Below are 25,679 nucleotides of genomic sequence, written 5' to 3' on the forward strand. Positions count from 1 at the left end.
TGAAACCTGAGTCAATCAGAGGCAAGCACTGAAACAAAGACCTCAGCTGTCCTCACTTTTGAGCTCAAAATTATATTTGTGGTTGGTACAAATACCTGTTTGTATTTAAGCCATTGAAAAGGTTGCCCCTTCTTTCTGTACCCCAAGCAAGGTCCATTTCCTGCAAAGTACAGAAAAAATATATTATATATATAAAATATATTGATTTAATTTCAAAAGGATGTCAATAAGTGAACCTAGACCACAAAACTAGGTTCTGGAAAAAAAAATCTGAAAAAGCTGAATGAATAAGCTTGTATGGTTGGTTAAGATACAACTATTTGAAATTCTGGAATCTTTGGGTACAAAAAAATCTAAATATTGAGAAAATCACCTTTAAAGTTGTCCAAATGAAGTCCTTAGAAATGCATATTACTAATCAAAATTTACGTTTTGATATATTACGGTAGAAAATGTTCAAAATATATTCATGGTTACTTAATATCTTATTGATTTCTGGCATAAATGAAAAATCTATATATATATTTTTTATATCCATAAAATGTACTGTTGGCTATTGCTACAAATATAACCATGCGCCTTATGACTGGTTTGTGGTCCAGGGTCACATATTTTATATTGCTGTAAATTTTGACTTCATGACCTCTCACCTGAGACACGTAGTCCTCTTTGAAAAACCTCATATAGAGTTTTGGCATCCTCATATAAGCACGAGATCAAGTTGTCATTTTTCAAGAGTGTTGTTTTTCTAGCACCACCCTGTAAATAAAAAAATGCCAGTAATATTAAACCACTGCAGTGCTAAAAGACATTCAGAACTATAAAATAAGACACAAGAACCTGATGAAGTGATACACACACATTGTAGCCTTAAAATGTTATTTATTTCTATTATTATTTAACTACCTTTGTATCTTACATTAACACTTATTCATACTTTTTTCTTTTTCTGTTCAGTTTTAAACATTTCAAATGCTGTTCCTATTTAAAAATTACTCTTAAAGTACTTTTACATGTCTAGATTTGTTCACAAAACTAGACGTTTGGACTAAATTACTTACGAAATGTTTTAAAAAGACCAATTATCGATTTAAAACATACATTATATTGCATTCAGCTGACAAATGAAAACACTCACCGCTATGCCCACACTCTGCTGGTTAAGGTCTGTGGGTGGATGCAGTGGTTTGGGCCTGGTGTTAAGATGTACCAGAGCTACAGCTGCAAGGCTAAACAGAAACACCAGTCCAGAAGTGGACAGCGGGGTAAACAGGAACTCAAACAAGAATTCCATAATTCACAGGATCAGCTGTAAAAAATGAAAAACAAACAGCATTAAAAAATCTAGAATAACAAAGATGGTTAGTATCATACATAACATAGTATTTTAATTTACTTCTATGTGGTTATATAAGTGAATTTCCGAGTTCAAGATCCCTGTAATCACAGTGCTGTTTTGATGGTACACTGAATAGAAGGTATTGATGAAGACAAAAATCAGTATGACCTTAGGAAGGGGGTGAAGGTTAGAGTGCACAAGTTAGAGCACAGTATAGTCCAATTAAGAAAAATATATGTAACCCTGACCAAAAAACTAGTCAAGCTGAATAAACTGATGTATGGTTTGTCAGAACAAAATTTGGCCAAGATATTTGAAAACCTGGAATCTGAGGGTAAAAAAAAATCTAAATATTGAGAAAATCACCTTTAAAGTTGTCCAAATGAAGTTCTGAATCTTATGTACTAAATCTTCATGGAACATGATCTTTACCTAATATCCTAATAATTTTTGGCATAATAGAAAAATTGTTTTTGGCTATTGCTACAAATATACCCGTGATACTTAAGACTGGTTTTGTGGTCCAGGGTCACATATGTCTCACAATTATGCATTTTTTCAGTGAAATTCCTTCTTCACATTCTCCAGTTTTACCAATACCTTCAATACCTGTTTCTTCAGGATTCTATATGATCTCCAGTATTGCACATATGGCTATTATAATGCTATTAGATTTAGCACATTATCTTTCTAGCCATGCATTTATGGTGGCCAAAGTCTAACAAAGGTTATATAACCCTTTTTAGCCTCAAGAGCATCAGCAACCCTTCATAAAAAGCAGCAAGAAATGTTCTTTTATATACGTAATACATTTTATTTAAATATTTGAGCATAACCCACAGACTCACACCTATGTAAATATTTTAAGCATCATTTTATTTCTTGATCAGCACATTTCAAAACATCTTCAAAACATCTGACTTAAGTCACAATGATAAGATAATTCTAATAAATTAAACCAAGTTATTTAAGAAAAGATAAAAGTTTTGTATGCAAAACATTCCTACTAGTCTTATTTTTTAATTTACTAAATCATCTGCATCATGCAGTTTTTGTTTTAAACATGCATACAATAAATGCACACACCAGAACCATCATTTAACTGCTTAGTGTTAGGCCTAATGTGCCTAATATGTATTGGTATATGAATATGAAATTCAACAAATAAAGATTTTTAGAAGCAAGAACCTGGATTACCTGCAGGAGTCCGTTTGTCCGTCAGGTAATGGCACTGAAAGAAAAAGTCCTGCGAGACCCTTGCACAGCTTTGCTAAAGCCACAAGACGACTGAGAAGGAAGGCATGGTCTCAGATCCAATAAAACAAGCACATGAGTGACCTTTGAACCAATTGCTGCTATCTGTTCCCTGATAATACAAATGACTGAACATAAACACAATCATGGCTATACAGCTAAATCCTGTAAATGTAAATGTCGGTTGTACAAGATTCACACGTCTGCATGCTGAAAAGTACAACTGAACAGTGCTAGTATGAAAAGTGGACTATGAGTTTAGCCTTTGCTGGTCAGCGTGACATTGAATTGCATGCAGTGGAAAGTTGAGTGGACAGTTGCTCCTATTCAAATATTCAGGTTTTCATCATGATTACTTATGACTTTGGTAGTTTGCAGTAACATTTTGCTGATTCAGGTTAAAGTGAGGCCCTAAAACCCTTGTTAGCAAGAAAACAGCACTAGGCTGCTCATGTCACACCTCCTATTAGCAGACTCAGTTAAGCATGACACAACATGATCTTACAAACACACACACACACACACACACACACACACACACACACACACACACACACACACACACACACACACACACACACACTGTTTTCAAACCTCATTTGCCTCAGCATCATTATCACAGCAGTTTAGGAAGGACGTCTCAGCTGAACTTTGACATTTGACTGTAATGACAGATAAGATGTGAGCACCTTTGGATTTTGTAATCTGTTCTGATAATAGACAATGAAATTAAAAGAATGAAAGCTGTCAAGGCCTCTGTTGATTTGAGTCTTGCTGATTGAAGTCGAAGTTGGTCAATTTAGGTCAAAGTTTAAGTGATACATACCCTCAAGGAAAATATACATAGACAGACATACAGAGTACGTCAAAAGTTTTCATACACCTTGAGGAGAAATTTTGAATTATTTACCTAATTAAGATGGATCATACAAAATGCATGTTATTTTTATTTAGTACTGACCTGAATAAGATACTTCACATAAAAGATGTTTACATATAGTCCACAAGAGAAAAAAATAGCTGAATTTATAAAAATGACCCGTTGAAAAGTTTACATACCCTTTCTTTTTCTTAATTCTTAATACTGTGTTGTTACCTGAATGATCCAGTTTTTTTTTTGTTTGTTTGTTTGTTTTTTTTTTTCGTTTTTTTTTGAGTCCCATGTTTGTCCTGAGCAGTTAAACTGCTCGCTGTTCTTCAGAAAAATCCTTCAGGTCCCACAAATTATAATTTTTGTTTTAGCATTTTTGTGTATTTGAACCCTTTCCAACAATGACTGCAATTTTTAGATCCATCTTTTCACACTGAGGACAACTGAGAGACTCACATGCAACTATTACAAAAGGTTCAAACTCTCACTGATGCTTTAGAAGGAAACACGATAGAGCCAGGAGGTGAAAACTTTTGAACAGAAATGAAGATGTGTATATTTTTCTTATTTTGCCTAAATAACAAAATAATACATTGTTGGAAAGGGCTCAAATACACAAAACCTGGGACCTGAAGGACTTTTCTGAAGAACAGTGGCCAGTTTAACCAAGTTTAAACAAGGGACTCATGAACAACTATCACTAAACAAACAAACAAACAAAAAACCACAGTAATAGAAGTCAAGTGTATATAAACTTTTGAATGCGGTAATTTTTAACCATTATTTTCTCTTCTGGACTATATGTAAACATCTTTTATGAGAAATATCTTATTCAGGTCAGTACTCAATGAAAAAATAACATACAGTCTGTATTTAACCCTTCTTATTTTGGTAAAATAATTAACATTTTGCAGATTCTGCAAGGCAGAACTTGAGCTGGCATTAACTTCAACAAGTTTGTTTACAACCTGATTGGTGTTATCCCAGCATTATTTGAAAAACCTTAATTTCATATGGTCATGCTAGTGAAAATTGACTGAGAACGTGCAAAACGTGCAGCATGGGCGTAAATGACGGGGGGGACATGCCCCCCCCCCCCTCCCTCTAAAAACAATTATTATTAAAAAACGCACTGTCTATTGTGAAAAATATATGTATGTTTACCTAAAATACTGGTGTAAGTAGAAATAAATGCAAAAAATGCATTTAGAAACAGCTGAGTTCCCCCTCCCCTTCCTCACAGTGGTTTGGCCCACTGTCTGCTCTACACACACGAGTCAGGTGTGTGGCTGCGGCTCAATTAATGTTGAACTCCTGTAAGTAGGGTATTTTATTACATTTAAATAAAGCGATTCTCTTTAATGTAGTTGATGCAGACTCATTCATAAATTAGTTGCGGCAAAAATGCTGATTACCGATGTAATTTTTCATGAATCTGCTACATTAGCGATTAAAATATTATAGCCTATATCTAGTTAACAATAGCTTGTTGCATAATGCACTGCAACTAAGACGCCAAAGCCGTTTCCCATGCATTGTTTTATTTGTGACGATATGGCATAATGTTAACTTAACATTAACGGCTACAATTAGAATATTGTTTAACAGAGACCAGTTATCAGGTGCTATGCACCTCAAGAGATAAACTAGCGAGTTGGTGGATGCACCCTTTAGCCTTCTTGTCAGTGCGTCCGCCTACCGTGCCGTTGACTCGGGTTCGAGACCCGCTCGTCGCAAATGTGAGGAGTTTCATTTAGCTGTACTGTTAGTAAATGAGCACTGTGTTACGTCCGAACTGACCTCACTTTAAATAGAATTTTAAACCTTTTTTTAATTCCTTGTTTTTATTGTTGTGTATCTTTATGCGTACAATTTGACTGTATTATTTTGTGTCCCCTTCAAAAAATGCTCATGAGAAATTTTATATTTATTGTCCCCCCCTACTGTTAAATGAAATTTACGCCCATGACTATAGGTGCTAAGTGCTCTTTCTCCAGAGAAACCCCTTGTTTAGAATTAATTTCCCCAGGGAAGACAGAGTCCATTTAAATCCACCTGTATGTCTGAAAGCCGATCAATGTGAGTGAGTTTTATGCAGGTAGGATGTCAGGAGGATTAGATTTAGACATAAGTGGACCCACTCGATGGTGGGTGCTGATTTTTGTTTCTTTATCAGCTCTTACGAACTCTGTTATTTGTAACAAACCAACCCAATTTAAGGTTACGGTTGGCCTGCAAGCTCCTCTGAACATTTCCTACCCATTCAGTTTGCTTAGGTTGGGGTCTGCGATGCAAATAGCCATAGACAAGATCAACGCAAATCCATCTCTGAGTGGAAATTTCACCTTTGACTTCGTATACATGGACACAGACTGTAACGCAAAACTTTCGCTTCAGGGTTCCATCGATCAAGTGTTGAATCAAAATGTGTCAGCGCTATTTGGTCCACCCTGTCCTGAGGAGGCTGAAGTAAGTGTCTTGTTTTGAAATGTGATACAGGTAAATTATTTATTGTTATTACTAATGTTACTACTATTTTTAACAGAATTATTATTAAGTGAATTACGGAGGGGTAGATGGTTAATTAAGACTATTGAAATACAGCATATGTCACCTGTCGCTGAATAAAGCCTACTCATAAATAGAAGTAGCTTTCACCAAAGAAGTTAACCATAACAATATTGCGGTTATTGCGATTATTTTTTTGGCGGATAGGATTCGTCGACAAATTATGAAAGTCATTATTTTATTTTTAATAGTTCATTCAAAAATAAAAAAAAAGTGTTCATCGTTTACTCACCCTCGAGTTGTTTCAAACCTGTATGAATTTCTTTTGGCTGCAGAACTCAAAATAAGTTATTTTGACGAATGTTATTAACCAAACAGTTAATGGTAGCCATTGACTTATACAGAAAACTTATAGAGAAACGTAAACATGTTTAGAACAAGTGGAGAGTGAGTAAATAATTGCCTGAATTTTGGGGTAAATTATTCCTTTAATTATAGATTTGCATATCATAAATGTATCACAAAGCAATGGAGTCCATTAAGGGGACATAACAAGAAAAAAATGCTAGAGAGAACAAAAATATAGCATAAACTACCAGTCAAAAGTTTTTGAACAGTAAGTTTTTTTTAATGCTTTTTAAAGAAGTCTCTTCTGTTCACCAAGCCTGCATTTATTTGATCCAAAGTACAGCAAAAACAGTACAATTGTGAAATATTATTACTATTTAAAATAACTTTTTTATATTTGAATATATTTTAAAATGTAATTTTATTCCTGTGATCAAAACTAAATTTTCAGCATCATTACTCCAGTCTTCAGTGTCACATGATCCTTCAGAAATCATTCTAATAGGCTGATTTGCTGTTCAAGAAACATTTTTATTATTATTATTATTAATATTTAAAACAGTTGAGTAAATTTTTTCAGGATTCTTTGATGAATAGAAAGTATATATATGCATCAGTATATATATATATATATATATATATATATATATATATATATATATAGTTTTTTAATTGGGAAGAAATTGATAGAAAACAATACTTTTATTTAGCAAGGATGCTTTAAATTGGTCAAAAGTGATGATAATATTTAGAATATTACAAAAATGTTTGTCTAAACTTTCTATTCATAAAAAAACTGAAAAAAACTCTACTCAGCTGTTTTCAATATAATAATAATGAATGTTTTTTTGAGCAGCAAATCAGAATATTAGAATGGTTTCTAAAGAATCATGTGACGGGAGTAATGATGCTAAAAAATCAGCTTTAAAATCACAGGAATAAATTACATTTTAAAATATATTCAAATAGAAAAGAGTTACTTTAAATAGTAAAGGCATTTCAAAATTTTACTGTTTTTGCTGTTCTTTAGTTACACAAATAAATGCTGGCTTGGTTAGCAGAAGAGACTTCTTTATCAATTCCTGTGATTTTAAAGCTGATTTTTAAATCCTTTTTTTAATATGTAAATGCAGTTTTTGCTTATGTCCTTCAGGTCACTGGGCTCATAGCATCCACATGGAACATTCCCATGTTCGGCTTTGTTGGCCAGACGGCAAAAATGGATAACACGCTGGTGTATGACACCTATATAAAAATTGTACCTCCACTTAAAAGGGTTGGAGAAATCCTGGTTAAAACACTGGAATTCTTTGGATGGAAGTATGTTGGTATGATCGGCGGCAGTGCGGATACAAACACATGGGACAGTGTTGATGCTCTTTGGAAGAATGTTGAACAGCAACTCAGGTCCAAAGTGACAGTCACAGCTGGCATCAAGTTTGATACCAGTGACCCAGAACTGGCACAGAGAAACTTGCAGATCATCTCTAAAGTCGCAAGAGGTGAGCCAATAAGTAGTACTTATCTTTCAACTCTTGGGTGGAGTTTACACCTCAGTATGTAAAACGTGTAAAATCACAAATGTATCTTGCCCTTATACCCTCATGGCCTGTTCCTCCTGAAGCTGTTAATTGGCATAAGATGAGAGAACATAATCTACACTTTAACTGCTATAATATCAAAGCTCCTGATAAACATGTGTTGTTCTCAAGTCCCATTACCTAGTGCAGGATAATAACAATGTACAGCTTCCGCATACTAACATGTAAGGCTAAAGCCTAAATAATGTTTCTATAGGATTATAAGATGTTATTCTGTTCATTCTAGTGGTGGTTGTGCTTGCTAATGCTGAAGACACCAAATCTCTGATGATGGAAGCTCAGAAACAAGGCCTAATGAATGGAGAGTATGTTTTCCTTCTGGTTCAGCAGTTTGAGGTCAGTGGCAAAGTGGTGAGTAGATGGTACACATAAAACGCAGGTGACTCTTTTAATTTAAAATGAAAAATGTATAATAATGCTTAAATTATGATTTTTTTTCTAAAGGTTTAAAAGAAAATATAAATGCTAAATATAATTACAATTAGGGCTGTCACAATTCCTCGATTCAATTTGATTCAAATACTCGTTTTAAACATAAAACATTCTAGGAACGCAATGTGCACCATTTAATCAAATTTGTGAGGTAAATCATTTATAAAACTACGCAAACACAGGGAATTCATCTTTATCTTTTTCAATGTGTCTATCGCGATTTCAAAATAAAAGTTCAAACCCTCATTCTGAATTTACACGTTTTGATGCCCATATATTCAATAAAAGACAGTGGCTGTACTGTACCATTTCTGTCGTAATGAAATGGCCAGATATTAAATATTAAGTAGACTTTTGAATTTAATGTTGTTTAGTGAATATTACACAATACAAACAATCGTCAGACCGTTGGCGCCCTCTGCAGTCATTTGTTATAATGCGTAATGTAAGTTACATTAGTTCTGTTGTTTATAATACATTATGTATTGACAGTTTAGTTCAGTAAAACCATATGATTACTTGCTTTTGATACTTCATTTGAAATAATGATCATTTCCTCATTTCTATATGTATTTTAAGTAACCTTAAAGGCTATATTGTTCACCTAGGTTTATAATTACCACAAAAAATTATTATAATTGGCCAATTACTTGATTAATCATCAGAATAATCGACAGATTAATCAATTACGAAAATATTCCTTGATGGCAGCCCTAAATACAATGCATTGATGTACTTTGTATCTACTTCAAGATGTTTTGTAAATGAGGCCTTTTTGGTGTATTCACTCTTTAGTAAAATTTTTGCATCACTTTTTTAATAACTTGAGTGTAAACAAAATAAAAAGCACAGCACAGATGTATCCTTGTCTGTTTATGATATCCCATAATCCCATCCCTGTTCAATTCTGTGACAGCTGAGGAAACAAATATATAGACAGAAGACATCTACACAGTCGATGGTCAGTTTGTGTGTGTAAATGTACGTTTTTTGATAAACTTCTGATGTAATTTCTAGTTAGTATATTCGCTCAGTTCGCTCAGTTATCTCTCTTTATTTCATTTAGCTCTCTCTATTTAGATTTAGACCATTAAACTATCTTCATGTGCAAACACCGCCTGCAAAGTCATTTCCTGATAGGGCAGCAAAGGCAACAAATCAGCTGCCTAAGCTGTCGGATGCAGTTGATATCACTATAATTAATAAAATAAAACATGTATTAAGTTAGTGAACATTTGTTAATATTTCTAGGCATTTAAAACTGAATGAGGTTACTATTATTATTTACCCAAACTCTCACTTTTTCCCTCATTAGGACAACCTGTGGAAGGTAGTGGGTGATGCAAATAAAGCCACAATGCTGAAGGCTTTTGACATGGTGTTTTTACTCGCTGAGAAGTCTTATGAAGGGTATGAATACTATGACTTCTTCGAGCAGGCTTATGAGAGAATAAAAGGGGCTCCTTTTTACAGCAACCTGTCTTCAGAAAAAGAGGTGAGAATATTTTATGAAAAAAAAAAATTTTGTTTGTGATTTGGATCAACGTTTAGTTCATTTTATATAATCTATTTGATGTTTTAGGTAAGCTCATATGCTGCCTATTTACATGACGCAGTTTTACTTTATGCCATGGGCCTTAAAGAAGCCTTTAAAAATGGTAAAGACATCCGTCATGGACGAGAGATTGTCCAGAAGCTCAGAGACAGGACCAGCATTAGGTTTTATGGTAATTTTACCTCACATGCCTGTTCGTATTTTTCCTATTGATTGTAAATAACCAAAACAAAAACCTTTATATTTTTTACAGGGGCTTCAGGTCTGGTTCACTTTGATGATTATGGAGAGAGGAACATTGACTATTCAGTATATGACTTACAACAGACAGAAACTGTCACAAAATTTGTCTCTGTTTTGGACTTTGACAGTCATTCGAAAACGATCAAGTAAGACCAATATATTGCATATGGTACCTTTTTGATATTCAACGCTGAAACTCTGACTGTATGAAAAATACCTGTTTTGCAGAACCACGTCAATGTTTTCTAACATTGTTTGGCAAAATGGAAAACCTCCACTTGATTATCCAGCCTGTGGTTTCAGTAATGAGCTCTGTGAATGGTTAGACAATGGTAAATAGACATTACTAAATGGTAGATTTAGCTAAATTTCTATGCACATAGACACAAAATCTTTTCACTTGATTCCAGAGATATCTCTGCTGGTTCTGCTGGTGGCTCTGCCTCTGTTAGGAGTGGCAGCAGTGGCTTTGATCACTTTGCTGACTCTACAGAAGACCCGTCTACAAACTCGTCTGGATGAGTCTAACTGGTGGCTGATAGACTACAGCGAGATAACTATCCTTAGAGAGCCCAAAGTAAGATGAACTTGCATTTAAATTTAATATTTTATAAATGTATTTATTGATATATATGCTTAGATTTTACTTTTTACTATAATTACATTTTTATTTTAGTTGAGTAATTTTGGACGGATGGTCAAATTTAGTATGCAAATTTAATTCGTTCAGCATTAATATTTCTAATTATGTTTATTATTTATTCTGTTTTGCTTAAAGGGATAGTTCACCCAAAAATGAAAATTTGATGTTTATCTGCTAAACCCCAGGGCATGCAAGATGTAGGTGACTTTGTTTCTTCAGCAGAACACAAACAAAGATTTTTAACTCAAACCGGTGCAGTCTGTCAGCCAAATAATAGCAGTGGATGGGCACCAAACCTTTAAAAGTAAAAAAAAAAAACATGCACAGACAAATCCAAATTACACCCTGCGGCTCGTGACGATACAATGATGTTCTAAGACACGTGTGTTCAGTTTCTCGCGAAAAACGATGGTTTCGTGTCTTAGGACATCAATGTATCCTCACAAGCCGCAAGGTGTAATTCGGATTTGTCTGTGCATGTTTTTGTTTACTTTTAAAGGTTTGGTGCCCATCCACTGCTATTATTTGGCTGACAGACTGCAGCGGTTTGAGTTAAAAATCTTTGCTTGTGTTCTTCTGAAGAAACAAAGTCATCTACATCTTGGATGCCCTGGGGGTTAGCAGATAAACGTCAAATTTTCATTTTTGTGTGAACTATCCCTTTAACAATAATAGAAAAATACAGCACCATACTAACTATGCCATCAATGTAGATGTAAAATCTGGATGTAGCATAAACCAGAACACTAGTCTAAATACAGTGAGGTCAATAAGTATTTGATCACCCTGTGATTTTGCAAGTTCTTTTGCCTAGAAATCATGGAGGGGTCTACAATTTTCAGCATAGGTTCATTTCCACTGTGAGAGACAGAATCTAAAAATAAAAATCCGGAAATCACATTGTATGATTTTTTTAAACAATTTATTTGTGAATTACTATGTCAAAAAAGTATTCGATCACTTGCTTATTAGCCAAATTTCTGACCCTCAAAGACCTGTTATTTTGCTTTTAAATAGTCCAGCTACACTCTGCTCATGATTCTAAATTAGTAGCACCTGTTTGAGGTCGTTAGCTGTCATAAAGACATCTGTGCACCCCACAATCAGCCAAAGTCTGAGTAGCAACATGGGCAAAACCAAAGAGCTGTCAAAAGACACAAGAGACAAAATTGTAGACCTTCACAAAGCTGGAAATGGCTACGGGGAAATTGCCAAGCAGCTTGGTGAAAAAAGAATAACTGTTGGAGCAATTGTCAGAAAATTGAAGAGGCTAATGATGACTGTCAATGTCCCTTGGACTGGGGCCCCACGGAAGATCTCTCCTCGTGGGGTATCAATGATGCTAAGAATGGTGAAGAATCAGCCCAGAACTACACGGGAGGAGCTGGTCAGTGCCGTGAAGAGAGCTGGGACCATCGTTTCCAAGGCTACTATCAGTAATACACTAACGTCATGGTTAAAAATCCTGCATCGCGCGGAAGGTTCCCTTGCTTAAGTCAGCTCATGTCCAGGCCCGTCTGAAGTTTGCCAGGGACCATCTGGATGATCCAGAGGAGTTATGGGAGAAAGTCCTGTGGTCAGATGAGACCAAAGTAGAACTTTTTGGTCTTAACTCCTTTCGCCGTGTTTGGAGGAAGAAGAATGATGAGTATCATCCCAATAATACCATACCTACAGTGAAGCATGGGGCTGGAAGCATCATGCTCTGGGGGTGTTTTTCTGCACAGGGGACAGGATGACTGCACTGTATTAAGGAGAGGATGAACGGGGCCATGTATTGCGACATATTGGGAAAAAACCTCCTTCCCTCAGTCAAAGCATTAAAGGTGGGTCCTGGCTGGGCCTTCCAACATGACAATGACCCAAAGCACACAGCCAGGAAAACCAAGGAGTGGCTCCGTAAAAAGCATATCAAGGTTCTGGAGTGGCCTAGCCAGTCTCCAGACCTAAATCCAATAGAAAATCTTTGGAGGGAGCTGAAACTCTGTGTTGCTCAGCGACAGCCCCGAAACCTGACAGATCTAGAGAAGATCTGTATGGAGGAGTGGGCCAAAATCCCTCCTGCAGTCTGTGCAAATCTGGTGAAGAACTACAGGAACCGTTTGACCTCTGTAATTGTTAACAAACGCTTCTCTACCAAATATAAAAAAATTTTGATGCAAGTGATCAAATACTTATTTGACACAGTAATTCACAAATACATTGTTAAAAAATCATACAATGTGATTTCCAGATTTTTATTTTTAGATTCTGTCTCTCACAGTGGAAATGCACCTATGCTGAAAATTGTAGACCCCTCCATGATTTCTAAGTAAGAGAACTTGCCAAATCACAGGGTGATCAAATACTTTAGCAAGGTAAGTAAAAACACATTTTAACACATAAAAAAGAGTACTATTGTTGGTTTTACAGGGAACACAAACACTGTCTGCAAGCACAACACCAAGCAAATGTGGAAGTGGGGGCTCTCAGTCCATGCTTTCCTCCAACAGCTACAGTACTAGAGAAGCCATATACACTACAGTTGGACTCTATCAGGTACAAATTATGAACCACGTTAGAAAATAATGCCAAATATTTAGCTTACGCACTCTCTTTGCCCATGATACAGGGAAACGAGGTGGGCATCAAGTATTTGAAAAATCAAATACTTATTGATGTCAAGAAACCATCGATCATCGCAGAGTTGAGCATGGTAAAATTCCTGATCTTTTCAGAGAAGTAGTTTTATCTCAGCAAGTCACAGGTGAATAGTTTGCTAATGCTTGTGTTTATCTCTGCTGAAGCTGAGAGAAATGAAACATGAGAACCTAGTACAGTTCTTCGGTGTGTGTATCGAGCCACCAAATGTTTGTGTCGTCATGCAGTACTGCAAGAAAGGAAGCTTGAAGGTACAGTACACTATTAAAAAAGATTTTTCCAATTTTTAAATAAAAAGATTACTGGAGTAAAATACTATTAAGTTAAATAGTATTTTATGGTTAATTCAATATGTTATGGTCAGCTTTGCAATTGTGAGATTTACTAGTAAAAATTGATTCTTCTAGTTTTTTTTCAATGTAGGGTTAAGAAACATTCCAAATAACATAAAAAATACAGGAACCAGTTTTTGCACATCTATTCTTCTGGACAATTTGGACACTTTTTCTAGACCTGATTGTTTATGACAGGGGTGCCCAAACTCGGCCCTGGAGGGCTGGTGTCCTACAGAGTTTAGCTCCACCTGCCTCAACACACCTGCCTAGTAAGAGCTTGATTAGCTGATTCAGGTGTGTCCAAATGGGGTTGAAGGTAAACTGCAGGACACCAGCCCTCCAGGACTGAGTTTTGGCACCCCTGGTTTATGACAACAGAACACCATAATAAAATACTAATAAAAATAATATATTAGCAATATATTTCGTTAGTAACCATAATAAAAGAGAAAACGGAGATGTCATGACCATTGTTGACGAATTAATATTCTGGGAATTAGAAATCTGAGTGACCGATTGAAAGGGAACATCTCGGTTGCTTGTGTAAGCCTTGTTCCCTGAAAGAAGGAATGGGGTCGTCATGTCGGTGACTAACGAATTGGGAATCTCGCCAATTTGTTGGTCACTGATGTGACTCTGAAAGTGACTGAGTGAAAGGGAATGTCTTGGTTACTTGTGTAACCCTCATTCCCTGAAAAAGGGAATGAAGACATCACGTCAGTTATCGATGAATTAGGAATTTTGTTAATTTGACATCTCGTTTGCTTGTGTAACCAAGACATTCCCTTTCAGCGATTCCCAATTAGTTGGTCACCACCGTGACACCAAAAGTGACCAATGAATTGGGAATCTCGCCAAATTTGATGGTCATCGTTGTGACGCCGAAAGTGACCGACTAAAAGGGAACATCTCAGTTACTTGTGTAACAGGGAATGAAAACGTCATTTCGGTGACCAACGAATTGGCAAACTCGCCAATTTGGCGGTCACCAACGTGACTCCGAAAGTAACTGACTGAAAGTAAACATCTTGGTTACCTGTGTAACCCTTGTTCCCTGAAAGAGGGAACAGAGACTTTACGTCATTGACCAACGAATTGGCAATCTTGACAATTTAGCGGTCACCAACGAGACTCTGAAAGTGACAGACTGAAAGGGAATGTCTTGGTTACTTGTGTAACCCTTGTTCCCTGAGGGAGGGAACAAAGATGTCACATCAGTTATCGATGAATTGGGAATCTTAGGGTAGATATGGTGGATAGTATGCACATTGGGATACAGGGCTTGTTCCCTGAAGGAGGGAACAGAGACATCACGTCAGTGACCGACAAATTAAGAAGCTCTCCAATTTGTCAGTCACCGACATGATGCTGAAAGTGACTGAGAGGGAATGCCTCTGTTGCTTGTGTAACCCTCATTCCCTGAAGGAGGGAACTGAGATGTCATGTCGGGGACCAACGAATTAGGAATCTCGCCTATTTGTCAGTCACCGATGTAGTGATGAAAGTTGGTGACTGACGAAATGGGAATCTCGACAATTGTCAGTCACAGACATGACGCCAAAAGTGACCGAATAAAAAGGAACATCTTGGTTACTTGTGTAACCCCCTTTCCCTGAAGGAGGGAACAGGGACATCACATCAGTGACCGACAAATTATTAATCTTGCCAACTTGTCGGTCACCTACGTGACACAGAACGTGACTGACTGAAAGGGAATGTCTTGGTTACTTGTGTAAACATTGTTTCATGAAGGAAGGAAGACATTACATTGGTGACAGACGAAATGGGAATCTCGCCAATTTGTTGGTCACTGACATGACACTAAAAAGTGACTGACTGAAAGGCAAAATCTCGGCTACTTGTGTAACTCTTATTCCCTGAAGGAGGAAATGGAGATGTCATGCCAGTGACTGACGAATTAGGAATCTCACCAATTTGTTAGTCACGGATGTGATGCCAAAAGTGACCAACTAAAAGGGAACATTTTAGTTACTTAATGTAACCCTCATTCCCTGAAGCATGAATAAAACATGTATGTCTTTATCATCAGACTCTCAGGATATCTTTTATTCTGCTTTTAATACATCAGGATGTTCTCGGGAACAGTGAAATTGAGCTGGACTGGATGTTCAAATTGTCCTTTGCCTATGATATTGTTAATGTGAGTATGTTGTTTCAGTGTTGTATCTTTTCATTGCATTATATTATCTAGATTGATAGTTTGTATATCCACTATGAAATCTTGATTTGAAACGCAACTGGTCCAAAAGTGAGACTTTTTATTGTGTTATGTTCTCTACAGGGCATGGAGTACATACATAAGAGCAGTCTGAAGTCTCATGGAAATTTGAGGCCTAGTACGTGTCTGGTGGACAGCAGGCTGCAGATCAAACTCTCTGGATTTGGCCTGTGGGAGTTCAAACATGGCACCAAACACAGACTGATGCCGCTGGAGAATGCAAAATATGAAGAGATGTACTACACTGCTCCTGAGTTTTTGAGAGAGGTCTACTACCCTTTCAATGGCACCCAGAAAGGAGACGTCTATAGCTTTGCCATAATCATGCGAGAGCTGATATACAGTACAGAGGTGGGCCCATATCATGACGTTCATCTGGAACCAAAAGGTAATGCCTGTGTTGTGTTTCTTAACATACATTAGTCTGGAAACCAATTTTCCATTAAGTTTGGCCACTCAGATTGTGTTTTGTATTTCATTCATTAGAGATTATCAAGCAGTTAAGGACCCCTATGAGTGAGGAGCCCCTTAGACCAACCTTGTCTGTTGACATCTGTGATGAACGTCTCATCCCTTTGCTAAAAGCCTGCTGGAGTGAAAACCCAGACCACAGACCCCCATTCGCCAGTATCAGGAGACAACTGCGTGAGGCATGTCCTGAAAGGTGCATGTTCTATAAAGCTGTCTGTCTAATGGTCTCGATACTCTTAAATATATTCAATTTTATATACTTTATATACTAGTTTTATCAATTTCCCAGCCATGCCAACATCCTGGACAACATGGTGAGCAAACTGGAGAAATATGCCAATCATCTGGAAGAAGTCGTGGAGGAGAGAACCAATCAGCTCACAGCAGAAAAGAGCAGAGCTGATAAGCTTCTATCTAGCATGCTGCCAAAGTAAACAAACCTTGATTGTATCATCGGGACAATTACATTTTGTTAATGTATTTTTCATTACTCTTTTTATCAGCTAGCAAAATAATTGTCATAAAAGCAGGGTTATACTGTATATTAGATGGTTATATACACTACCAGTCAAAAGTTTTTGAAGAGTAAGATTTTCAGTTTTTTAAAGTTTCTTCTGTTCACCAAGCCTGCATTTATTTAATCCAAAGTACAGCAAAAACAGTACAATTTTGAGATATTATTACTATTTAAAATAACTGTTTCGAGTCTTTAGTGTGTCACATGATTTTTCAGAAATCATTCTAATATGCTGATTTGCTGTTGAGGAAATATTTTTTATTATTATTATTGTTATACTTGCAGTTTTATGGGGTTTTATTAGTCAGGAAACCCTATCAATTATTTATGCTTTTTAGAGCCATTTAAATGTGAGGATGAAAAGGTGCTTACCACTTTTTTTAAAACTCAGATATCAGATATTTTCCAATACCTTTTTCGTATTTGTCAAAATTTGTCACGCACAGAACGTCACGGTCACTCAGAATTCAAAAGTCCTCTCAAAATGCTTTCTAAGGATGTAAATAATGCAGAAAATGGAACCCGATCCAAATTTTTTTATGACGGACGAAAGTTTCGGAGGCAGTGTGTAAACATGATTGACACAATGTGAGGTCATATTTGTTTTTTAACATGCAAAAATTTCGGCCGTGAATTTCTGACTCAGTATGCAAGGACCTACACATTTTTATGGAGCCCCTAAAAGTACATGATGATGGAAAGAAAAAATGAGATCGGAGGAAAAATTTAGATTTGAATGCATTCGACAGAGAAACTTTGTGTTTGTTTGAAAAACTTTTGTATTTACTCACAAAACTTTTATGATAAACTTAAGACTTTTGCATGCAAAAAATATTACTTAAATTATTAGGTATTGTTTTATTTTCCTTTCAAAATCTCCTTAAAATATCCTTACAGGTATATTGCCGATCAGCTAATGGCTGGAAAACCAGTGGAGCCAAAAAGTTATGAGATGGTGACCATTTTCTTCTCTGATATTGTGGGTTTCACCACTATGTGCTCCATTAGCTCAGCTCTGGAGGTGGTCACCCTCCTCAACGACCTCTATAGTCTTTTTGATGAGATCATTAAGCTATACGATGTCTACAAGGTAAGTAAACAATATTCACTTTGATATACATTTGTACCCATTAATGCTGCATTCTGAGTCAATATTTCCTTGTTATTTATAATTTGTCTCAGAAATGCTGTGTGAACAGACAACCAGATTTGCATCCATTCATGTGACATGAATGGATGAAGGCATTAATGGATGCTATTGATTCTTGATAGGTTTTAATGAGGAATAATTTCTGTCAATTAAAATTTATTTTGAGTTACATTTACAAGTATTTATTCTTATTCTTCATGCTAGGTGGAGACAATAGGGGACGCATATATGGTGGCCAGTGGGCTGCCTATCAGTAATGGTACTCGTCATGCCGAAGAGATCTCTACAATGGCACTCCACTTCCTAGCCGCCATCCAAAGGTTCAAAATTAGGCATCTGCCTAATGAGAAATTGGCCCTACGGATTGGAATCAATTCTGGTAAGCAAATACATACTATAAGTGTATTGTTGTCTAGAGAACAGAAAATAAATTATACTCAATCTCAATCTTTGAATATACAGGCCCAGTGGTTGCTGGAGTTGTGGGTAGTACCATGCCCCGGTACTGTTTATTTGGCGATACAGTAAACACGGCTTCTAGGATGGAAAGCAACAGTCTACGTAAGGACTTTTCTAACTTTTAAAGGATTAGATCACTTCCAGTATAAAATAAAAATGTCATCCAAGAGGTGTCTTTCGTTCTTCATTCGAGAACAAATTAAGGTTTTTGAGGAAAACATTCCAGGATTTTTCTCAACTTCAACAGGTTGAAGGTCCAAACTTCAGTTTCAATGCAGCTTCAAAGAGCTGTACACAATCCCATCAAGGAATAAGGGTCTTATCTATTGAAACGATTGGTCATTTTCTAAAAAACAATTACAGTTTATATACCACAAATGCTCATCTTACACTAGCTTTGAGATGCACATGTGTTTTTTTGTTTTTTTTAGAAAATGACAGATCGTTTTGCTAGATAAGACCTTTATTCCTCAGCTGGGTTCATGTAGAGTCCTTTGAAGCTGCATTGAAACTTGAATTTAGACCTTCAACTCGTTGGCCACCATTGTAGTGCATTATATGAGGAAAAATCCTGGAATGTTTTACTCAAAAACCCTATTTTCTTTTCGACTGAAGAAGAAAGACATGAACATCTTGAATGACATGGGGGTGAGTAAATTATCAGGAAATGTTCATTCTTCAAACTTCTTTTGTTAAAAAAAATCGATTGAAATGCTTGAAATACTTTATTCTTGCTTATTTCCTTCTCAGCACTAAGAATCCATGTCTCCCAGAGCACTGCTGATATTCTCTTAAAGATGGGAACTTTTGAACTGGAGAAGAGGGGCGATATTGAAATAAAGGTATGATGTAAAACATTTTGAATTAATTCTACAATCCCACTCTTTATACAGTGGGCTTCATATGTCTAAAATAGGGATGCATTGAAATGAAAATTCTTGGCCGAAGCCGAACAGAATTACACACTGGGCCGAAGGCCAATTACCGAACACTATTTTTAGTGTTTTTCTAAAATTATAAAAATACTATACCATTGCATAAATGAAATAGACAGTATTTGCTTTTTACAGTTTTGTCTTGCTGTTCAAAGAAAAAAAATCAATTATAAAACAACATTTTAAAAATATTTATGTAACACTGATCATTTTTAACATTCTAGTAGACATCATAGCTTACCAACAAAGCACAATTTAACTTAAACTTAATAAGTTACTAAAATAATATTCTTTGGCGATTTTAAGACCCCCTTCTTGAATCAGGCATGTTTTTTAATGTAGAAATAAATGCAGCCTTGCTGAGCAAAGGAGAATGTTATAATAAATGAATTAATAGAGCTGTTGTAATGATTGTTATCATTTTTGTCTTTATTTTATTTTACAGAACAGAACAGTAAAATTACAATACTAACAATTATAAATGTTGACTTTTATTTTGGCGGAAACCCACAAGACCTCAGTGCTACTTTTTGCTGACAGCAGCAGATTTATGAATGACTCTCATCATGCAGATTTCCCTCAAGCTTTAGACTTTGAACCCTGGCTAACAAGTTTGTACAGCGCTGCCAAATACAATTTGTGCATATATTAGACAACATAACATTCTGTAGTTTATTTACTAATGGTTAAAGGCCATTTCGCGATTTCAGTCATTATACAGTAACCAGCAACAACCACCCCTTTCTCTCCTTCATGGAAGACATGCGATGCGACACTAAACAGTCTCATGCTGTCGGTGCTTGTAATGGTTAATGCGTCTTTCTCGGACAGTTCTAAATGCTTCCACACTGTCGTCATGATTGCTGCATTAGTGCGCGTCTCTATTTGATCGCGTCACATCAATGTCCGGTATAATTTATTCAGCCTTTGCGCTTATTCATTGCCGAACATTCGGTGCAATCCTACTAAAATCACACCAAAATCTAATTTTTCCATTTAAACCTGAAAATAAACTGTTTTAGGATTGTAAACAGAAATGTTATGACATAAATGACATTAATTTATATATTTCTTTTTAAATATAGTGGCCTTAAACTTGTATATAAACAGTGTCTATTGTCATGCCATGTCTGTGCATCTAAACATATCTCTGTTGTGCTTTCTAGGGAAAGGGGACACAGAAAACTTTCTGGTTGTTAAGCAAATCTGGATTCAGTTTCCCACCCACTGGACATGACTGTGATGCGAGTCCTAAATCAGGAACAGATGTAAGTATCAAGCCACGTGATTATAGCACAGTTTGAGGTGTTCATGCTAATAACTTACTGACATACTGTATATGGGCAGTCTTGTCCTCTCATATCACACATATCACTCATATCACTCAGGAGAAAACCAAAGCAACCCCAATGAATGATGGAGACAGAAGAGGAATCCAGCGGACCCCAGTTATGGCTAAGATGACAGAAATGCACACACTTACTGTACCCGATATCTAGTTTGTCCGTAATTGTATATATACACTCTTGGATAACAGGGCATTATCACAAAAAACAACAATGTTATTTAAAAATGTGTTTTTTAAAATACAAAGTCAAGACAAAATCTTTTAAAAGAATTTAATTACTAACAATATTTCAATATTTTTACACGAATAATGCAAGATAAAAACAAGAATATGTCTCTGTCTGTATAACTAAAGATTAACAATTAATAATACCTGCTTCAGAGATTATTTTCTTGTTCTACCAATATCAATGCAAGGAATACACAAATAAAAACTGTTAAAAAATTGCAAGTGAACATTTAAAGGAATGTGTCGATACACTCCCTGAGACACGTATGGTTGCTGTGTGTGGGTGTGTGCATGCATGCGTGTCTATTTTTAAGTATTTGTATGTAATTGTACGAGTGCAAAGGCATGTTTCATTGCATTTGAATGGCCCACATCTGGCCCCATTACCAAATGAAGTATCCTAGAAATTCATTCAGTAGAAATATGGACAGCAGACACAGAAATGGGCCTGTAAAAAAGAAGCAGCAAAGGAAATCTTAGCTTTTTTTTTTTTTTTTCAAAAAGCGATGTAATGTTTGATAAGTTAAAAATTAAAAAAATCTGAACAACTTTAATAGTACTTACCCGCAGGATGGATATAACTAGAGGAGTGTTGTGCTGTAAACAGAGTTTAAGGGTTTAAAAATGATTTTGAATATCAAACTGTATTTTTGAAAAATTGAAAATGGTTAATACCTCTAACTTGAAACTCCATGGTCAGGATGCCTCCATTTGGATCCGGTTCAAATTCAGTGCTTCTTGATGTACATGGAGTCTTGGATAGAGTTCAGAAGAGTCTCAGTGGAGTCTGTAATCTATTTGAAACTACAGCAGAATTTAATTGATACTGATACTCACCGGTTGACAGAATAGCTTCTCCCCGTCACACACTTGGACCTCACAGTGGAGCCACACGGTGGACACTTTCTCTAGTCGCTGGAAGCGGAACGAGTTGAACTTGAACATGGACCGACTGTCTTTGGCGTTTTCAAATATGGTGACTGTGTTGTCTAAAGAGCAGCTGTGAACCAGGAGCAAATATATTATCCAGTGAGCAGTATTGAATCACACTGACACCTAATATGTTTAAATTAACAAGAAAACCTTACCTGTTAAGAATTAAGGTCCACCGTTTTCTGTCTGTTGAATATGGAGTAGGTGTTGCCCAGCAATTTGTTATTACTACTTTGAATCTATAAACATTAAATAGAGAGTCTTTTACACTGACTACGAATCTCCGTGTTTGATCAAATCTACACTCTTTTCTTTTGAGCAACTCACCGATTACTCAGTCCTTTTGCTTCAATACCAATGAACACCTCAGATCCGATCTCTGATGTGTCAATCACATATGGTGCATCTTTTGCGTAGAGGAACTTTGAGTTCTACAAACCACAAAGTTCAAAAACAAAAAAAATGCAAATTCAGTGTTATATATAGTTGACATATTTGTAAAACAAAAAGTAATAAGTTATGGTATTAGTTTTATTTGACAAATATATACAAATACAATACTACCATTCAATAATTAATTATATTATATATTTATTACGCCATTTTCTATGGAAGCCCGTTTTCACCACTGAATAAAATTTTTTATGTTATTATGACTTTTTGTCTCATAATTCTGACTTTTTTCTCAGAAGTGTGTGATATAAACACGCAATTCTGACTTTTTCTCACAATTGCAAGTTTATATCTGACTCGCAAATCTGATTTCATAACTCGCAGTTGTAAGTTTATAGGTCACAATTCTGACCTTTTCTCATAATTCCAAGTTGCGAGTTTACTGTATATCTTGCAATTCTGACTTTTTTTTCTCACAAATGCGAATTTATATCTCACAATTCGGACTTTTTTCTCACAATTGCAAGTTTGTATCATAATTCTGACTTTTTTTTCTCAAAATTGTAAGTTTATATCTTAGTTCTGACTTTTTCTCGCAATTGCGAGTTTATAGCTCGCAAATTCTGACTTTTTTCTCGCAAATGTGAGTTTGTATTTTGCAGTTCTAAATTTTCTCACAAATGTGAGTTGTATCTCGCAATTCTGACTTTCTCGCAAATTGTAGGTTTACATCTCGCAGTTCTGACTTTTTTCTCACAAATATGAGTTTGTATCGCAATTCTGACTGTTTCTCTTAACTGTGAGTTTATAGCTTGCAAATTGTAAGTTTATATTTTGCAATTCTGACTTTTTATCTCTCAATTGTGTTTATATTTCGCAATTCTGCTATATATATATATATATATATTATAAAGTTTTGAAGGAAAAAAGATTCATAGGTTCTCAGGTTTATCTCACAATTGTGAGTTATAAAGTCAGAATTGTGTGATATAAACTTGCAATTGTGAGTTATAAAGTCAGAACAGCGAGATATAAACTTGCAGTTGTGACTTTTCTCAGAACTGTGTGATATAAACTTGCAATTGTAAGGTTATAAAGTCAGAATTGTGAGATATAAACTTGCAGTTGTGACTTTTCTCAGAATTGTGTGATATAAACTTGCAATTGTGAGTTATAAAGTCAGAATTGCGAAATATAAACTTGCAATTGTGAGTTATAAAGTCAGAATTGAGTTTATATCTCACAATTCTGAGAATAAAAGTCAGTCTTGTGAAATGTAAACTCGCAATCGTGAGATGAAAAAAGTCACAATTACCTTTTTTATTTTATATTCAGTGGCAGAAACGGGTTTCCATCATTTTCAGTAATTGTTGGGAAAAAAATATCCTTTATACAAAATCACAAACAACACGGAGAAGGAAATTTCCCTTTTGTATATTCGTCATCACTGGACACTTTTAAGGAAAGTGCAAGTACTCACTGTGAACACATTCATAGACAACTGAGACTTAAAAGAACCTAAACTCCCGTTGTTGACATAAACTGTTGCCACTCTGGAAGAAGCAGAGGGTTTAGTAAAGACGCTGCAAGTCAACGGTCAGAATGCACAGGCTCTATGAAATCTACACCTACTAGACTTGACGTCAATGGAACAGGGTCTACCTTTGGCTGAAAACGGCATTGTTGACCAGGTAAGCCGCTTTGTAAGTGCAACTGAATGTGTAGTTGACGGGCTGGTTCCGAACCGTGAGAGAGGAGTCGTTGGATACTATTGAGTTGAAGAATATGTACCGTGGGTCTTTGCCTCCTACATACTGAGAAGAAGGTAGAAACAGATGAATTTTTAGCTCTTTTTCTAGTTAGGATACATTAAACCAATCAAACATCTCACCTCAGATAGAGTGCCGCAGTATGAGTGATTTTTAGGAGTCAGGTCTGGAATGGTGAAACGATAAAAGCCCGGGGTGTTAATGCCGGTGTAGCACACGCCGCCCAGGGACAGCTGGCCAATCTCCCATCCATATGGACATTCTGGCACGTTTGCAATGATGGCATTGGGAAAACATGACACCATGATGTAATCTGAAACAGATGACAAATTGTTCTGTCAGGATTATCTAGCCGATTAAATTGTGCCAACAACAAATACAAAACTCTTTGATCCACAATGAGAGAAAATATTACCAGCTTTTTGAGGAGCACAGGCCCACGTCATGGGGAGGACAATGAAGAGAATACCAACAGCCGCCATGTTATAAAGCTGAACAAAGAGAATTGTTTAATTTGCATTGTTACATACCTAAAATATCTACAAGTTCACTCATGACCTGAATTGTCTATATTGTATGATAACATGATTATTTTCAATACAAATGCACCATAATATTTGAATTAAACTTAATGTTTGTACCATTCCAATGCAGAATCCAGAAGAAGTGTTGGCTCAGAAGGTTTGCATGGTTCCTGTACAGTTCTTCTGCAGGTAAATGATGATAAATCCTAAAAGCAGAGTTCATTGAAGTCGGCACAAGAGCTGCTTTATAGGTCCACAGGTAGGCAGTAACCCCCCTCGCTCCTTTGGTCAGCCAGTCTGGTGAGGCCTTTTGGTGATAGCATCGTGAAGGAAAGCACAAAAGCTCTCTGTGCTAGCCAGACATTGACTTTTAAATGACCAATGTCTCAAGGGGAAGACCATTTTCTCAGCTTTTAATTAAAACATGGTCATTTCGTCCATTACTTCTTCATTTTCACATAAAATGAACTCCCAGTGATATTTCAACCCTCCAAATATGTTTCTGTTAGCAAAGCTCCCTCCTACCTGCATATTCTGTTTTCTACTTAAAGATCTAATAGAAATGGACATCTTTTTAGGGAGTTTGAAAACCAGCTTGCAATTTACACTCATTCCAGGTTATGTAATGCTTCTCGTCTCTGCCAGGCAGCCATGCTGATCAGTGGATTGCCATCAGTAGTTATCTAATGCATCCTAGTCGTGCCAGACTGACTCTTAAAGAGGCACAGTGTCATTGAGGTCAGTCTCACTGAGCTCAGCCAAAACAGTAATACAGCTGTGCACAATCTTCATGCTATTTATCTTGAGGGAAAGGACAGTAATGGGCATCGTTACATTTAGCAAATTAGAAATTTAGCATCACTTGCTTACCAGTAGATTCTCTGTGGTGAATGTGTGCCGTCAGAATGAGTCCAAACAGCTGATAAAAACTACGGCTGTGATGA

General features: G+C 36.1%; 2 protein-coding genes and 1 long non-coding RNA gene across 3 annotated transcripts; 1 reads left to right on the forward strand and 2 right to left on the reverse strand.

Annotated features, from left to right (window-relative positions):
- Positions 1-93: 93 nt before the first annotated feature.
- Positions 94-2,685, reverse strand: LOC141297397 (uncharacterized). The gene is made up of 4 exons (XR_012341380.1): positions 2,537-2,685; positions 1,139-1,309; positions 651-759; positions 94-160 (listed from the first exon to the last, which is right to left on the reverse strand). It is a non-coding gene; the product is annotated as an uncharacterized lncRNA (long non-coding RNA).
- A 2,882-nt stretch (positions 2,686-5,567) lies between these two features.
- gucy2g (guanylate cyclase 2g) lies at positions 5,568-21,058 on the forward strand. The gene is made up of 21 exons (XM_073828195.1): positions 5,568-5,933; positions 7,474-7,822; positions 8,148-8,272; positions 9,669-9,848; positions 9,936-10,080; positions 10,162-10,297; positions 10,380-10,483; positions 10,562-10,728; positions 13,207-13,332; positions 13,406-13,489; positions 13,581-13,685; positions 15,859-15,930; positions 16,072-16,396; positions 16,495-16,672; positions 16,769-16,909; positions 17,894-18,086; positions 18,351-18,525; positions 18,609-18,707; positions 19,356-19,447; positions 20,707-20,806; positions 20,909-21,058. Exons 1-21 carry the CDS (start codon positions 5,568-5,570, stop codon positions 21,037-21,039), a joined length of 3,393 nt encoding a protein of 1,130 aa, XP_073684296.1. The 3' UTR covers positions 21,040-21,058.
- Positions 21,059-21,080: 22 nt separating this feature from the next.
- On the reverse strand, positions 21,081-25,257 carry tectb (tectorin beta). Its single transcript, XM_073828196.1, has 11 exons — positions 24,853-25,257; positions 24,627-24,702; positions 24,334-24,524; positions 24,105-24,256; positions 23,923-23,995; positions 22,377-22,480; positions 22,205-22,288; positions 21,954-22,116; positions 21,792-21,870; positions 21,681-21,713; positions 21,081-21,564 (listed from the first exon to the last, which is right to left on the reverse strand). Exons 1-11 carry the CDS (start codon positions 24,853-24,855, stop codon positions 21,500-21,502), a joined length of 1,023 nt encoding a protein of 340 aa, XP_073684297.1. The 5' UTR covers positions 24,856-25,257; the 3' UTR covers positions 21,081-21,499.
- Between the last annotated feature and the right edge of the window lie 422 nt (positions 25,258-25,679).

The sequence above is a fragment of the Garra rufa genome, chromosome 22, assembly GCF_049309525.1.
Source record: "Garra rufa chromosome 22, GarRuf1.0, whole genome shotgun sequence".
NCBI classification, from domain to species: Eukaryota; Metazoa; Chordata; class Actinopteri; order Cypriniformes; family Cyprinidae; genus Garra; species Garra rufa.